General features: G+C 30.4%; 1 protein-coding gene and 1 long non-coding RNA gene across 2 annotated transcripts; one reads left to right on the forward strand and one right to left on the reverse strand.

The window, feature by feature from the left end:
* The first annotated feature begins 6,005 nt into the window (after positions 1-6,005).
* On the forward strand, positions 6,006-15,945 carry LOC117167534. The gene is made up of 4 exons (XR_004466404.1): positions 6,006-6,224; positions 11,002-11,441; positions 11,867-12,058; positions 15,552-15,945. It is a non-coding gene; the product is annotated as an uncharacterized LOC117167534 (long non-coding RNA).
* On the reverse strand, positions 10,663-16,744 carry LOC117167532. The gene is made up of 9 exons (XM_033352536.1): positions 16,530-16,744; positions 16,215-16,381; positions 15,470-15,791; positions 13,279-13,415; positions 12,888-13,059; positions 11,877-12,071; positions 11,526-11,722; positions 11,306-11,449; positions 10,663-11,179 (listed from the first exon to the last, which is right to left on the reverse strand). Exons 1-9 carry the CDS (start codon positions 16,582-16,584, stop codon positions 10,994-10,996), a joined length of 1,575 nt encoding a protein of 524 aa, XP_033208427.1. The 5' UTR covers positions 16,585-16,744; the 3' UTR covers positions 10,663-10,993.
* Positions 16,745-17,008: the final 264 nt, after the last annotated feature.

Consider the following 17,008-nt stretch of genomic DNA (forward strand, 5'->3'; position numbering starts at 1 on the left):
ATATGTGTCTCAATTTTTTCTAGTGTCGAATAGTCTTAGTTATTGGCCGTTGAAAAGCAGTGTACCGGTAGTGGCGTTTTGGCCGTTTAAGGGTTAAACATGATCCAAATGGTAAAAATTATTATTGAACGTCTTTAAACCTTGTTACAGTGAATTTAAAAAATGTAAAAAATCGGAAATAAGTGAAAATGGCGAAGAATGTCTGTACGTATAATCAAATTAGCAGCGTAAAGTTTAAAAGAATCGTTCCTGATATTTTTTTAATTTGATCATAATTCATTATTTAACAAATTAGTTAATTATAAACTGAATTTTTTTTGTCGTTCTAAAAGATTTCAGAATAAATGTTTAAATAATATTGATTTCAGAGATAATATAACAGAAAGAAATTTCTCAAGGGACCAGCGAAATTCGTATTGATTTATTACAATAAACCACCCTTCAATCTCACTACGTAAATTTTACTCTTTATAACCGTTGTATTCATTTATTAACAAGAAAAATTAAGTTAAAAATTATAATACGACTTGTTATATTTAGAGATAGTAAAGAAATTTTGTAAAGAAATAAAAAAAGTTGACAAAAAAGGAAACGTTAAAGTTCAGATTACTGTTCACTTGTTAGTTCTAATGTTTTAACTTATAAAAAATCTGGTCGCATACACCTTTCTACTGGTTGGATGCATAGTATAAAAACGTTTGTCCAAAGCAGGAGGTTTTTATGGTTTTGAGTGTGCGTCCTACGTGTTTTGCCTACCGATTAATATTATTCTCCATTGGTTTCTTCCTCGACACTCGAATGCGGTGCCGATGGTAACGATCGTCATTGTTGCGAGTCGCCAAACCCTGCAGCAACTTTCTCTGCAACGGAACACACCGTTTGCTGGGGTGCTTACTAATAGTCTCTACTTTTTTTTTTTTTGCCAAGTACTGGCTACGAAAACCTGGAAGTCATAAAAGTGTTACGTCAAATAAAATAGTTTAAATAATGGTTACCGGTTCTAAATAATCAGAATATATATAAAATGCTTTATTGTTTGTTTTTCCACGAATGTTTCATATTTATTTAAATTATAAATATTTTAGAGGAAAAATAAAATGAGACAAATTCCTTTTTTTGAGGAAGAAATATGATAAGAATGATTTATTTACGTCATTTGTGTAAAGGAATGCTACAATTTCGGATGTTTTCTTTGTTATTGAAATTGATATTAGTCATGTTCCTTGAAAATCAAAGGACTCGTTCTTCTTCGGTTCTACAAAGCCCCTTTACGTGGGTTCGACTTTCATTCATCAGGTGGAAAAAGGGTCCTTTGTGTCACCAGTTACGTCTATTGTACTCAAAGCCTCTAAAAACGGTGAAGCTGGTGGTTCATAAACCCACACCTGTTTCTTTTTGTATATATATATATGTGTATGTATATGCATATATATATATATGTATGTATGTATGTGTGTGTATCAAATTTAATTATTTTATTCTTAATACATAGTAGAAATAATACTTTTATTTAAATAAAATATAATAGTTCTATATTTATGGTCGATTGTCATGAAGTTGCTCATATCAAGTCCCAGAATTTATCCACATTTTCTTTGAATAATACATTTTTTTTTAAATTCTCAATAAGTTACTTATATTGAAGAACAACTATTTAGAAAAATTTCAAAATTGTAGATCACTTCGTTTAGAAATTATAAATAAAAATGTACCCAAAATATCTGGCCACGCACCTATCCCAAACTGCAAATTTAAAATGAAGAATTGCTAAATAATATTATCAAAATTTGAGAATTTTTTGACAATTTCATATATCACTTATATTGAGTTGAAAAAGATAATCATGTAGATTGTAGAGAGTTAATAATAATTCAAATATCACTTCTAAGTCTGTCCGATAAGTGTTTTGTCTGGTCACGCGGAATTACTGTCTTATGAATGAATAGAAAAATAACTAATCAAACTATTTATAATGCTGGCATCATATTATTTTGAAATATCCGGTATATTTTGACAACCTGAATTAAAAATGAAATAAATTATAAATAGATTCCTTGCTCTAATAATTTTATATTCTCATAATCTATATGGTTGGACTGAATTAAAAAAAAATTTTTTGCTGGTTTGGAAAGTTTATTTTTTTTTGAAAATTTAATTGTCTATAAAAATAGTCAGCTTTTCAGCAATGAAACTCATTATGGCCTTTGAGGAGGACGTATTTTTCACTTTGTATGCAATTTTATCCCTTTCTATGCAATTTTTTCCCTTTAATTAATTAATTCTATGGAAAAATTGTGGTAAACTTTTTTTATGATGTTGAATGAGCTAAAAATTGGGAGAGTGAAAGTCAGAGCCATGGTATAATATTTTATTCAGCTGCTTTGATAAAATCGAATATTTTGTGCCATCTGAGGTGGTTTGAAAAGCGACACATTGGGAATATTAATGTATCTTACAAGATAATGTTCCATCCCTTTGAACCTGGGTAGCCGGCTGAACTTAAATATGCAAATTCCTTCGGGAAATGATAATTTTTTTTGATCAAAATACTGTGAAAAAAACCTTGATTAAAAAAGTTTTAATCCTTATTTTATAATGTTAAATTTAAGCTTCGTTATCAAGTTAATTCCTTTTAAATAAAATATAAAATATAACGTATAATGTATACAATATTAAATATTTGTATAATCTTAGCATACGTGATGTGTATGAAATTCGATAGTTGAGGAATTTCTTCTTGTAAAACGGATGCGTCTTTAAGAACGCGATCATTGATCGATTCACTGCATTCCTCTTTATTGTGTGCCAAGAATAAACAATCAGCAAGTTAACGACCATTAAAGCTTGAATATACTCTTAAAAATATGTCATATCCAATTAAATAAAATAAAACCATAAGTTGTAAGACAAATATATTAAATGAAATATTAAGAAGAGTCATTTAATAATCTGTATTTTATATGAAATTTTGGTAAAAAAAAACAGCATTTACTTCTGAATCCTAGTAAAGGAACTTGAAAGGAAAACTAATTTCATTATCTATATGAACTTAGTAGCATAATTTAATTTATAAAATTTGTTGAGTAAATGTTTTTTCTCTCATATTTAGATGATTATATAGTACAATTTTACGTAGTTATAAAGAGATTTCTTTCTATTTGGATTTTAGGTATTATTAAAAAAATTGTATTGTGTCCATCGTCTCGAAAATATGGGAGAGCTGGAAAAAGGGATGGACTAGTCCCAAATTTTCAGGACGACTAGCCAAACTAAGTGCAAATATTTGACTACCCAGTAAGAAGAGAAGAATAGAGAAAAATAAATATTTTCAGATTTAAACGAAAGAGTGAGCATTTTTTAATTTTTTTGAATGTGCTAATTTTCCATTGAGAGAAGTGCCCAATGAAAGAATAGGTTTATCTCCGAAACCGATTCTTTTTTATTTCCTTAACGATTGACACTTGTGTTGTATTCCTTGCAGGCGAATATATTTTCCACTTTTTAAATTCTCCTTAATCCGATCAGTAGACACATCTCTCATGGTTATTTTAAATTCCATACTTACATACTGTATTTTTGACTTATTTAATCCCCCCTAATATGTCCACAAAATACGTGCACTTAAATAGTTTCATTCCTCCGGGTGCAACATTAGTTCGGAAATTTCAATTTTGTTGTCAAGGTTATTTTTAATTCTATACTTACATGCTTTATTTTCGTTTATTTTAATTCGTACTAATCTGTCCACAAAATTGTGCACATGCATAGTTTCTATTCGTTTTTGTGGATTATAAGTTTGGAAATTTCAATTTTTTGTCTGTGATAACGGTGGAGTAATTTTAGTTATAATATTTCATATCATTTAAAGAAATTATAGATTCAATAATATAATAAATAATAATAAATTTATTTAATAATGTTGTGTAAAGTAAACAAAACTAAATTATCTTTAAACAGAGTTATAAAAATATTCTTTGACAATACTACAAATTATTTCTATTAACATAATTATTTTATATTTATAACTGATCGATTAAAAGGACTAGGTTTTTCGTCTTCAAAGTGATATTATTTTCTGTCTTTCTATTCTTTCTTTTGCATTCCTTCATTTTTTAATTCCTCTCAATACGCTTCCATTCAATGTTTGTAAGTCGATTAATAAGAATAGATTTAGCTTTTTTTCTACTCCTTGGTGGAACTTTCGACGGAGGAAAAGTCACGTATGAATGGGAATTCAGACTCTGAATTTTTCTAAATTCTTTTCTTCTTACCGGGTACTTATCTAGAATTTCGGGAAGACGAGACACTACGTTCTATATTTGCTCTCGTGAAATCTGTATGGGAATCAGGATGCCTTGTTTACTACCAAATGATTCTGTATTCCGAAACGTGGGTGCTATAAAAGATTCAAAACATTGCTAAAAACGAAACTTCATTAGAATTTTGAGTCCTCAGAATTAAGTGTCGAAAAAGGCAATAACAAAAAATATACATTCTTCGTTATTGTGAGGAAACTTCATTTCTAAATAAAAGGAATAACAAAATATTAAAATACTTTATTGATTAATCTCTAAATTAATATCCTTTTTTCAATCATTCAGAATTCATTAAATTTGTTCATATACATATGCGGTGAATCCATTTGCTAGTTTTTGCATTGATCATTTAATACAAATATTTTCTGGCGGTTACCACAACATTTTTGTTTAGTTATACGTAGGTAATTTAGCGAGAATTTCCTTGATGTTTCCATTATGCGTTCGTGTTTTAGGAACATCTCTATAAATGTATTAGTTTCTATACGTATATTATAAATTTTGGAAGGTGGTAGAATGAGTATGATGTCATTTTACCAGGTTTGGTATTTGGTACAGGGTTTGCGTGATTGGCATAAGAAATTTGTTACAAGTCGTGGCAAACGACTTAGTTCTTCGCCATATCCGGTCAACGCTGCCACCGGAAGTCACGAAGTCGAGGGACTCTTCAGTTTGTCGGAGCTTCCAATGTCTCTCTCTAAAGTCTTTAATAATTCATCAATCCATTAAATTTTACAATTTATAATCCTAAAAAATCAAAATCGATGTGCAATTCATAATTTGGAATTAGTATTTTAACCAAAATTGAAGAAATCAATCTTTCCATTAAACCAATTCCTCAAACAGATTTTCGGCAAGAATATAGGAAATCATTCACGATGTACAATATGAAAATGTATTGTTTCTTAAATATTTATTATTACTCAGAACAACAGTGGTTTTTTGAAATTCGATTAAAAAAAATTGAAGAAATAGTTTGGAAGATGAAAAAAATTGTAATTTTGAATTTTTGTACTAAAATAGGAATAACTTACGTTTCTTCCCTATGAAGATCGACTCCTTTCACCTTTCGGATTTATGTAAATTTTAATTAGAGTATATGGCTAAAAATTTTTTACATTATAAAGAATTGCGGTATCGAATTTCAAGCATATTTCTCCGAATCTTGTATTTCCTACTTCTATTAGCGAACCTTCAGAAATCTTTCCAAAGGCGAATTTGTATCACTAAAAGTGAATTTTCTTTAAGATTTTTTTTGATGAAGTTTTAAAGTTTTACTTAAAAATAAACAGAGAATAATTTAGAGGAATAAGGAATATTAAGTAGTCTTTAGCCTTTAAAATTTGTAATCATTCCAAATTTCCAAACTTCAGTTGAAATTAGTGTTAGGAACGTCAGACATTTTTCAGACTAAATATGTATTACCAAGTGAAGTTTTGCTCGGAATTTAAGATTTTTTCTTAGGCGTAGGTGAAAATGACAGGTGTATATATGACGTCACGTAGGACAAAAGGAAATCGTGCATTGTCTGCTTATAGAAGAATCTGACAAGTCGATTGGTCGGACCAATGGAAGAAGAGAAGATATGAGGCATCCTCCCCCCTTAAAATACGTCGCGACGTCCACGTCTTCGGCTGTTCAACACCTACGCTACCAGTTCTTCGGCGAGTCTCTTCCCTTCAGTCTCGTGGTGACTTTAGTGCTTTTGTTAAACTCGTTTCTTCAAAGTCTAATGGTCTATGCATACAAGACCCAACATCAGGTTCAGTTTTTTTTTCACATCTCCACATGATAAGATATTTTCTTTCAACGTTATCACATAATCTGAAGTCGTTTGGATATTTTCGAGAGCAGAATCCGGATAAGAAGAAGTAATACCGTGGATGCAGTGCTTGGATTAATCATTAAGTATTTAAAAAATTAATATTATTCTTCAAAGTATTTTAACTAATAAAGGTTTTTTACATGATAAAAGAAGATTTAATTCAGTTTCTATGATGTTTCTATTCATGACGACAATAACTGTTTTTATCAGCTTTTTATTCATATACATATAAAGTATAGTTTTTGAGGATGAAGTAATGACGTAAGCGAAGAAATTATTTCAATTATTTTTTAAATATTATATATTTAACTGCTACCTTCTGAGTTTGAAATTGTGGGCGGAAATTAAGTATCGGGATTAGTACAATGGGAAGTAGAAAACAGAAACACGTGTTTAAAATGATAGATAAGGATTAAATGATCTGTTCAGTTCCTATTGAAGTTCACATTTCACTTGAACTTTTAAATCGATTTCAGTTTTTTTCTCATTAAAAATAAAATAATTCTTTACTATATTACACAAATTAGAGACTTTATTAAGGAAAAAGAAGGGTTTCGTCAAATATTGTGTGTTTATAACTCAATTTTGCTGATTCAACATATTTTTGCTAAATCAACAAATTAATTCTGCTGTCGGTGTACATATTTAAAGTATACATAAAGTTGTAAAATGATAATTTATAGGATAATTTATCATTTTTACGAATTGGAGTTTGGTCTATTTGTGGTTATACCCAATGAACAACTAGTAAATTTGTTTTATTACTCTATGTTTGTTGCTTATCAATTGATTAAAAGAAAGTTTTAATTATCCTCTAATATTTTAATAAATATATATTCTAATCATTGAAGAGTTCTCTATTCAATTTCATAAATAATGTTTTCGAGTTTTCAAAGTCGAAAAGACTTGTATATTGAAGTTTCATTCCATAGGTCCGTTAATTGTTTCAGTGAAGAATGATACCTAAATTTAAGGTTTTGTTTAAATTATAATGAATGATGGATAACTTAGTCTCAATTATGTTAATGAAGGTAAAAATAATACAGATAACTAGTTTAAAGGCTTTGAAAGATATATATATATATATATATTATAAAATAAAAAGAGTGTCAGTAGAGTGAACGACGCCTGAAACAAAGACCTTGGCTATTAATGGACCCAAGTGGGGAACCTTACATAACGGCTTCGTGAGGTTCTTCGCTTGGGGTGATTGCTAGAGAGATTGATCAGCAACTTGGGTCGGAGCAGTGTTGCGGAATGAACGTGTTATTTACATAAATAGCACGAGAATTCTGGATCAATCTGAAAAATCTCTATCCCATCCACACACTACTCCTTTCCCCTGCCGAGTGAGTCACGCCTACCCCGAAAGGGAAATGACTTAATGGTGTAATAATAATAATAATAATAAAAATAAAAGTATTTACCGCGATAGCAAAATAGTCGATTTATCAAAGAATGCGTCAGTGCGGACGTGCATGACTCAATACAACTGGGTACATGTTTTCATGAATGAATAAAAAATTCTGAGTTAATTTCATTTAACACTAATTTTGTTGTTGCGATTGTCGTGATATTTCCAATTTCATTGGCATCAGAGTTTAACGATATTAAAAATTAAAGGGATTTCGGTTCAATTTGAATCGGGTCGTGCACTCAGAAAAATGGATTTTTAAATCAAACAAATTATTTCTTTGATATAGAGTGAAACAAATATTTTATTGATTGAAACAAATATGTTTTCAATTTAAACAGAAATTATTTTATTCAAGCATGCTATTGTTTAGCTCGGACAAATTTTATTTAAATTTCACAAATTAAAATTTTAAAATAGGGTCAACAAACTTTTTGCTAATTTCTTATATTTAAACGTTTTCCACAGATTTGAAGATTTTTCTATGCATTTCAGAAAAATGTAGTGCAATGAAAAAATAAAAACTGGGCGCCTCGAAGGCAAGATGTCGGCATAGCTGATGTGTTTTGAAATTCGGCTGTGTCACATCCAGCCAGCCGAACGTCCAGGCCTCAACGTAAAATTTTGGCTGAAAGGATGAAAAACCTTTACGTCTATTAAAACAATATTGTTCTGAATGTACACCACCGAAAGAAGTGTGAAAAGTCTTATCATTCACAAAGTGTAAGTTGCTGCTTGAATTTTAGCTGAGCAGGCTAAAAATCATCATGGCTTAATAATTTTGACAAATTTGATAATTTTTAAACAATTTATTTATTGTTAATTTTATTTTTTAGTATCATCAGCTCGAATTCAAATTTATTTTTTTATCAAAGATATTGAAAGAAGTTCCTTTCTATTATTATAAGGTAGAGTTTTCACTGCCGGCGCCGGTAAAGAACATTCTACCGGCGCCGTTAAAATTTTTTTCAAGAAAATACGCTGAGAGTATATCAAGTATTTTCAGAGTGAAAAGGCACTTGGTTCAACACAAACGATTTATCATTTAAATTACGAGAATTTCTCATAATTAAAATCAAAAGTTCTAGATTTTATTATTTTATTGACTAGATTTTTAAAACCAAAAAACGTCAATAAGCGTTTTTGGTAAGAAAGTTTTTTTCTTATCTGTTCGCTAAGAGTTTACACTTTCACGCACCTTCTTCCCTATTCATTCACCTCCCCCACAAACACACACACTTATTTGGTGGCGGTAGGGACTTGACCAACAGTATTTCTGTGACTAGTGATAGAAGTGCTTTCCCGCCCCCAAGAGACGTTGGGAAGGGGTAGGGGTTTGGCGCACATTATTTCTATAGCCAGTCACAGGGGTTATTTCCTGCCGTCACGTGACATTGAAAAAAGGGTAGGGGTTTGACCAACGTGATTTCTGTAACTAATAACAGGAGTGTCTTTTCACCCCCACGAGATGTTGGAAAAGGAAAGGGGCTTAACCAAAATAATTTCTCTGACCAGTCACAGAAACCTTAAGAGGTATCAGTTGATAAGACAATATTTTTATATTATTATGGATAATTTAGTTTATAAATCTGTTTTGAGCAGAATTAGATCCTTTTTGTTGCTTGAAACTTATAGTTTTTTTCCAGAAAATGTGTGTAAAGTGGAGTTTAATTAGAATCTAAACAAATGCAAATAATATCTAGTAATTGTTTAAACAAAAGTTATACACAAATTCACATTTTGGCTATTATTTAATACATATAACGCGTTCAAAAATTTCACATAACTTGTCAACGGTACTATTAGCAAGATATTCACAATTACACCTGCATTTGAAACGCATTATATGTGATAAATAATAGCCAAAACGCGAATTTTTTTATAACATTTGTCTAAATAGTGACTATATATTATTTTCTTTTTTTTAGTTTCGAACTAAACTGCATTTTACACACATTTTCTGCAAAAAACATCAGTTTCAAGCAACAAAAAGAAGCTAATTCTACACAAAACACATTTATTAACTAAATTGTTCATAACAATATAAAAATATTGTATAATCAACTAATACCGCTAGGGGTTATTTCTAGAAAGTTGTTTCACTGATTCTGATTATTAGAGCGCCAATGCATTTTTTGTTAACAAAACAGTGCTCATAAAAAAAAATTAAAATTTTTTTTTCTTTTATGCAGAATTTTGAAAAATATTTCTCATAAATTGATTTTAGCCGATCTGTGGAGAATATGATTAGACTTGATTTAAAAAAAATTAAAATTGGATTCCAATTGAAATCACATGGCCTAACTGTAAAATTCCCTTTCGTATGCTTGAAACATAATTTTTACCGATACCAATAGTGTATACACTCCGCAAAAAAACGTAATTTTTTCAAGATTTAACATTGAAAATTATGCTTATGAGGTATTATCATGACCACGTTCGTAATCAGTGCTTCAAAATACATCAGTATACGAGATTTAAAACAAATGCAAACATAAAAGTTTTTTTTTTCCACGCTTTTCGGAACTTCACACCCGGGAGAAAAAAAACATCCAATACGTTGTTATAATGAAGTCTGATATTTTATATCATTAGTAAAATATAGAGATCAAGAAAATAATGTTCGGAAACCGGACTTTATTTTGTATGCAATAAGCGTGTTTTTAGTTATCATGTCACGTGCTCAGTTTTCGAATGATCCGGATGTGACTTAAAAAAGAACACTCTCAAGTATCGACATAAGACCTCATAATTATTTATTCCTTGGGACAATATTTCATTATGAATATTGATTGAGATTTAATTGAATACTAATGGAAATAACTGCTTATGGGAAAAAAAAAAGACAGAACTAACTTGCAAAACTGCCATTCTTATTATTTTAAATAATTTCAAGTATTTGAAATATAATTGTGGAATTTCGAACTCTTAAAAAATGTTAATTGATATAACAATGAGAAATAGCTCAATTTTATTAAAACTCTTATTATACGACTTCCCTTGTAATATGTAAACAAAAAAACCAATTTTTCGGTAATATTGGGTAATCTCACCCCTGGATACAGATTTGGTTTTAGATTGCCTTTTAGCACTTGCATTAACTTTAAATAAGCCGCTATTTTTTATACTGTAAAGAGCTTTATTAATTTCTAGACAAATTATTTGATTCTTTGAAGAAAATAGATAGAGAACATTTAAAAAATTGTATTTTAGGTAGAGCATCAGTCTTTATGCAGTTGATAATAAAAGCCGATCACTGCAGTAGAGTCATAAACTAAAACTTAAATAGTAAAATGTTAAACTAAATTACACATACAATAAATTTTTATTTCAATAGCTGGATAATTATTAATAATGATTATCAATATATATCTATATTAAATCGAAAAAATGATCATGAGATAGATAAAAAAATAGCTGCTGATTAAAAAAAGTATTTTAATCAGTTCTAGTGGAATGTCTGTCATAAGACGGAAGAGAAGTTGGAACTTTATTAGTTCCAGCAATGAGTGCGGCTGAGAGGGGTGTCACAGTATTGATAATTTGCACTAGGACTTCATAATTGGTAAACGGGAGTTCCTGTCCATTGAAGGGAACATAAGCAATTTTACCATCAGGTTGCAGCTGCAAAAAATTACAATCTCAGATATAAATAATGAAATTGATACTCCTTTAAAAATTGAAATGAGTTCTTATTAAACAATTTCAGAAAAAGTAAGTTCTTCGTAGAAAAAAGAAAAAAATGCTTACTTTTCCTACTATAATCATGCCTTCGTGCTTGACCCTAGCAACGTAATATCTTGGTTTTCCACGTCGGTAGCCACCAATAATTGCACCTTCAGGAACATAGCCTAAGGATGCTGCCACCCACTTCATACGACAGCCGGTGAGTATCTTAAAATAAAATGAAATAAATAAATGTATCATTAATGAAATTAAAAAAAAAGATTAATCATTAGGATTTACAAACCTCAAATTCTGGCTTTTGATAAACAGATAATTCGTAAGAAATGTAGCATCTTCCTTGTTGGTTTTCATCTACAATGTAACTTCCAGGAACGGTATCACCTTCGTGGTTTGCTCGACAAATATATATTACTCCATTATCGTATCGTCCACCTCTAAACAGACCAGGTGGTAATTGAGTTGTACCATCTTTCCACCGAGCTATAAAATTTAAATTAAAATCTTAGTTCGAATAGATGTCTAGTGCATCTAATTACTATTAGTCATCAAGGCAACTGAAAAATTTCTTCCCGAAGATTTTGATTCTTTTTAAATGATGAAAGTAATTATGTTTTTATTTCACAGAATAATTGACCTGCACAATCTTGAGACCCGATTTTATAATCAGGACCGAGGCCAATTTGAACATCAGCGTAAACAGTGGGATCAATTTCTTCTTCGTTTTCTTGGTACATATTGAAGCTAAGGAATTGAGGAGATATTGGATTTGGATCTCTCCATTGCAAAACTGGATTTGATGCACTTGTTCTTCCCAAAGTGAGTAAACCGTCTGTGGAACTCATATTATGTATCATAAAAATCGTTGTTTAAAATATAATGAGTAACTACTATATTAATCATTTAGAAAGAACTCTAAATATCATATTAAGAAAGACACCTTTTTTTATTAGTACTTTCCTTTTCTTTGGAAAATGTAGATAGTTCTATTTCCAAAATCTATAGATCTTAGACTTAGTTTCCGTTCTGAACATTTTCTAACTTCTCACAGAATTTAGACTGAAGTATCAAAAAAGTTATAAATACGCCCTATTTCATTTGAACTTTTTTACGACAAAAGTGCGCTAGATAATTCCATATAATTTTCTTTTGAAATTTGTACAAATTCAAACATGTTTAAAATACATTCAGTTTCAAACGGGAATTGTTATTAATATTGTTGGCTCCATTTCGAAAGAGAGGAAACATCTTTTTTTTTTGGATCAAGCGCAAATGAACCCTGCCAACGTAAAGAGAAAAAATTAAAATTTGTTTTGCTGAAATTCATTTAAGTTCCCTGTATTAATTAACTTTCTGAAAATTAGAGTAATAAACGAATTTTTTACGACGACGAGATGGAACTGCGCCGGAGCGAAAGCATATGATGTACCCTTATTCGCTCTGGAGCCTCAGTTTGGTTTAAATCGAAATCGGTAATTATCTAGCCCTTTTTCCTACAAAAAAAAATATTTTCCATGGAAGTACTGTTTTTTAACTTTTAATTTAATGCATTTTTTATAAAATCAGACTTTTCCGGCATTTTTGTTGTACATTTAACGAATTCATTCGATTGGTACTTCACGAATGAAAATGAATCTTCATTATTTACCTCTTGTAAGTTTGATCCAAAATCTCACTCTTTCCCTAGAATTCAAGAATAATTCTTGTTGAAAAGCAGCTTTACTCTCTCCCAAGTGGCGATCCTTTACATACGCTCCATTTTTACGTATTCCAATCAAGTACACATTTCCTAGTGTACTAACATCTGGACTTAAAAGTACCTAGAACCGATCATATGAGAGCAATATTCTCATCAATCTAAGAACACTTAATACCTTACAGAAGAATAGGTATGATTATAAAGAAGTGTTTCAATCCTCTACTGCAAAATTGGATCCACTTCATTTGCTTTTACTCATTTATATAATAATTCTGTCAAGAAGATCATTTGAATGTTTTGTTTTGAAGAACATACATTATACTTAGTGAGATTGACGAACCTGTAACTCGAATTCAGCTCTTGCTGTAAAATATAATGTAATGTCATTGTCGGAATGATTTACAACATCGGACAAAGGGAAATATTGTCCGAAGCCAGTTGAAGTCACTACACTTGATCTTCTATCTTTAGAAATGCCTGTAATATTTAAAATAATAATCCATATAAAACCTTATTGTAAATTTTCAATAATATTTTAGTTAATTATATTAAAATATTAAGAGATAGGAAGGAAAACTTTTGTAAATGATTCTAAACCGTCGTTTCCAAGTAAGGATAATGTATAATGTACGATAATATGAACATTCTTACTTTTTGTAAAAATAATGGAAAAATCTACTGGAATCTACATTATTATTCTGACACTTTCTGAATCTTACAGTAATTACAAATTTCAGCATGTTGTACTTCATTACAATTTGTTGTATTTTATTGAAAAAATACATTTAAATTAGAGGAGAATTCTGAAATAGAACACAGAGGTAGTGATCTTAAAATATACAAAACCTAAAGTCAGCATTCCCGTCAAATGGGGTAATTTCGACATTTAGGGACAATTCGCACATTCCTAAATTCATAGTTTAAATTACTTAGAGGCTTTTAACTAGAATACAGAACAAGTTAAAGCTTTAATAAACCTTGAAATGATTAAACTGAGCATTTTCCAACGTAGGCTGGGAATTACGAGAATCGGTAGTTCCCGAGATGTGTCAAGAATTGCGGTAATTATTATTTACAGAGATGTTTTGACAATATTTGGCGTAATAATTCAGTAAATTTTTAGAATAAATCTTCCTTTCTTAGTGCAAATACTCATATAAGTGTACATATTATTCAATATATATTTTATTAGGCACTGTCTATGGTTACGGGATTTTTCGTAACGTTTGTCCTGAATAAGCTGGAAAAAAAGTTACAATTATGAAAAATTCCATATTGCTAGCCTTGAACGACCTGTAAAAGGGGTTAAAGTTATGGAAAGTTCCGTAACCACAGACAGTGCGATTTTATTATTCATTACATATTTTATTATTCATTCAATATTTTTTTATTCTTTATTTAATGTTTTCATTGAAAAATCTAATACTGTCAGACATCGATGTTTAATATTGCTCGTTTTTCATATAACACTATTCTTTTGGTTAACTACCATGTTATAAGCCTGCAACTCCTACTGAAAAGTGAGCGTTATATTGCCCTTTATCAGTGGCGGATCAAGATACAATTCTGGGGGGCGAGGGGTTTAAGTGCTTAGCAACGTATTTTTAGAATTTTAATTAAGAAATTGACTAGAGCTGAAGCTCTTAGGGGGGGGGGGGGGCACCATACCGCCCTGGATTCGCCACTGCCTTTACCGACAAGTGTAGTAAATATTTTCACAACGGCCATTGAATAATGCATAATATTTTCTCTAATCATACTGTTGCAATTACCATTGACCAATGACTGCCACGTCAGTCTATGTTTTCACGAATAACTTTTCAGACGGCCCGTCAGTCTCATAAGATGCGGCTTTCGAATTAAATATCGTACATCACTCACAGTGTTACACACGTCTGTTCATGCGAAGCTCAATGTTCGCAAGGCGACTTAAAAAACCATGGTTGCCCAGGGTTTTACAACTGGTTATGTAAACATTGATCTCTTCGTTCTAACATTTATCTTACAAAAAAGAAGACATCGTATGAAATACGAAATTAACTCGCATGAAATCAAATGTCATCGTCGGCAAAGATTCATCTGATTTCAGAGTGAATGGGCTCTCGATTTATACAAAAATTATATATTAAAGTGTGTAATAGTATTAATATTTAATGTTGACAGATATTTGTGTGTAATCTCCTCATTCAAAAAAGATTTGTCCTGAATCACAAAAACTTTTTTTTAGATACACATAAAAATCTGCTCGGATGAATTAAATTTTGGTTTGATTCGAATCAGTGTTTTGGTTGAATCCACCAAATATTCTAATTCCCAAAATATTTGGGTAAAACAACCAAAAAATTCGGTTGGAACAACCAGCTATTCTGTTGAGCATATAATAAGCATATTCTATATCTAAACCAAAAAACGTACTTGACCTTTTGAGCGCTCTTATTATAATTAAAGAATAAATAATTAAAGAATAAATAATTAAAGAATAAATAATTAAAGAATAAATAATTAAAGAATAAATAATAAAAAACGAGTACCAGTGGTATAACTGGAATCTCTGAATCCGTATCGCCATTCACCAATTGTTGCTGATCGAAAACTCAAATATTGTGGTTTCAGGGGACGTGGATCTCGCCACTCATGGAAGGCTGTATCACTTTCTCCAAGGCCAATCTGGATAAAAGTTCTGAGTTTCTCTGTTTTCATTCGAACCCAGAAATTTCGAAATTCCCGCGCACTCAGAAGATTTACGGTTTTTATCGAGGCACTGGGTTCCTCTTGGCATGGACATCTTCCTCTGATGTGATTCACCGTGTTATTATGAGCGCCAAGTACAATCTCATAGACCGGTTCGTCAGCCTGTTCAATTTGAGGTTTATTTTTCTAGTTATTATTACCAATTAAATTTGCATATAACATTTAAGTGTTTGGTCAATTTGGGATTCTTGAAATTAAAAATGGTAAAATATCGACATTACTATTGAAAAATCATAATTTATATAAGTGACTATTTGTGGTAATATTGCAATTCAAAGACAGAGTTTGGTATTTAAAAAACTACTTCAGGTGTTACTTTTAATTGTGTAAAATCATACTAAGTTTAAGTTAGTAATTTTGTTTTAAAATAATTTTTGACGCAATATCAAGTTATTGAATATTTGTGAAAATAAAATAATAATTGCTTTACAATATTATTGTGTGTTTTTTTTTTAAATTTTCTGTAATAAATAAATATAAGAGATCAAAATTTCTTAAATAATTCAAAAAAAATGAAATAGTTACTTCATGCGTCGGTGCAAGAAGAATGTGAGCATCCCTTGAAGCTCTCACCGAAAATCGTAAAATACGATCCGGTGTGAGATTTTCTTCCAATGGGAAAAACTGGCTGTAGGAGTAGCCATAAGTGTAGAGCTCTTTAACTTCATTGCTCTGAACTACGTCAATCTGATCTTTTTATTCAAAAAATAAATAAAAATTGGTTTGAAAAATGCCTAGTTTAAGAAAAGCCTATATTTTACGTGAAGCAAAAGTAATATAAATTTCTATGAATTAAACAATATTTTAAAAATGTGTAGGGTTCACAAATATATTACTTACCTAATGTAATGGAAAACCCCAATAGTAATAATATTATCGCATTTAGCTTTTCCATGGCTTTGAAGAGCACTTTATTTAAAATGGAAAAATTCTAAATCATACAGTTCCCTCCTTTTTGTTAGTTAATAAGACACAAATACGGAAATTAAAAATGCTGTCTTAAAATTGGATATTTAACACAAAATTTACTTTCTGCAAATGAAAGGATGCCGCTGATCGAACGGTCGAGAAAGGACTGACTTTGAATGCTGCGATGGTGCTGTTTACTGGACCTCGAAAAAAATCTAGTAGATCGACCTCTTAGAACAAGAAGGATTCTGAAGTACAAAGTCAAGCGTGGAAGGAAAGGCTTTTCACATTCTCATCCTGGATGATAAGGTCTTAGTTTTTTTTTAAATTATGTAGACCTTATTTTTCCAATCCTTTATGTTCTAATTTTCTGTATGTTTAGAGGAATCAGAAAGAATAATATTTTTTAC

The sequence above is a fragment of the Belonocnema kinseyi genome, chromosome 2, assembly GCF_010883055.1.
Source record: "Belonocnema kinseyi isolate 2016_QV_RU_SX_M_011 chromosome 2, B_treatae_v1, whole genome shotgun sequence".
NCBI classification, from domain to species: Eukaryota; Metazoa; Arthropoda; class Insecta; order Hymenoptera; family Cynipidae; genus Belonocnema; species Belonocnema kinseyi.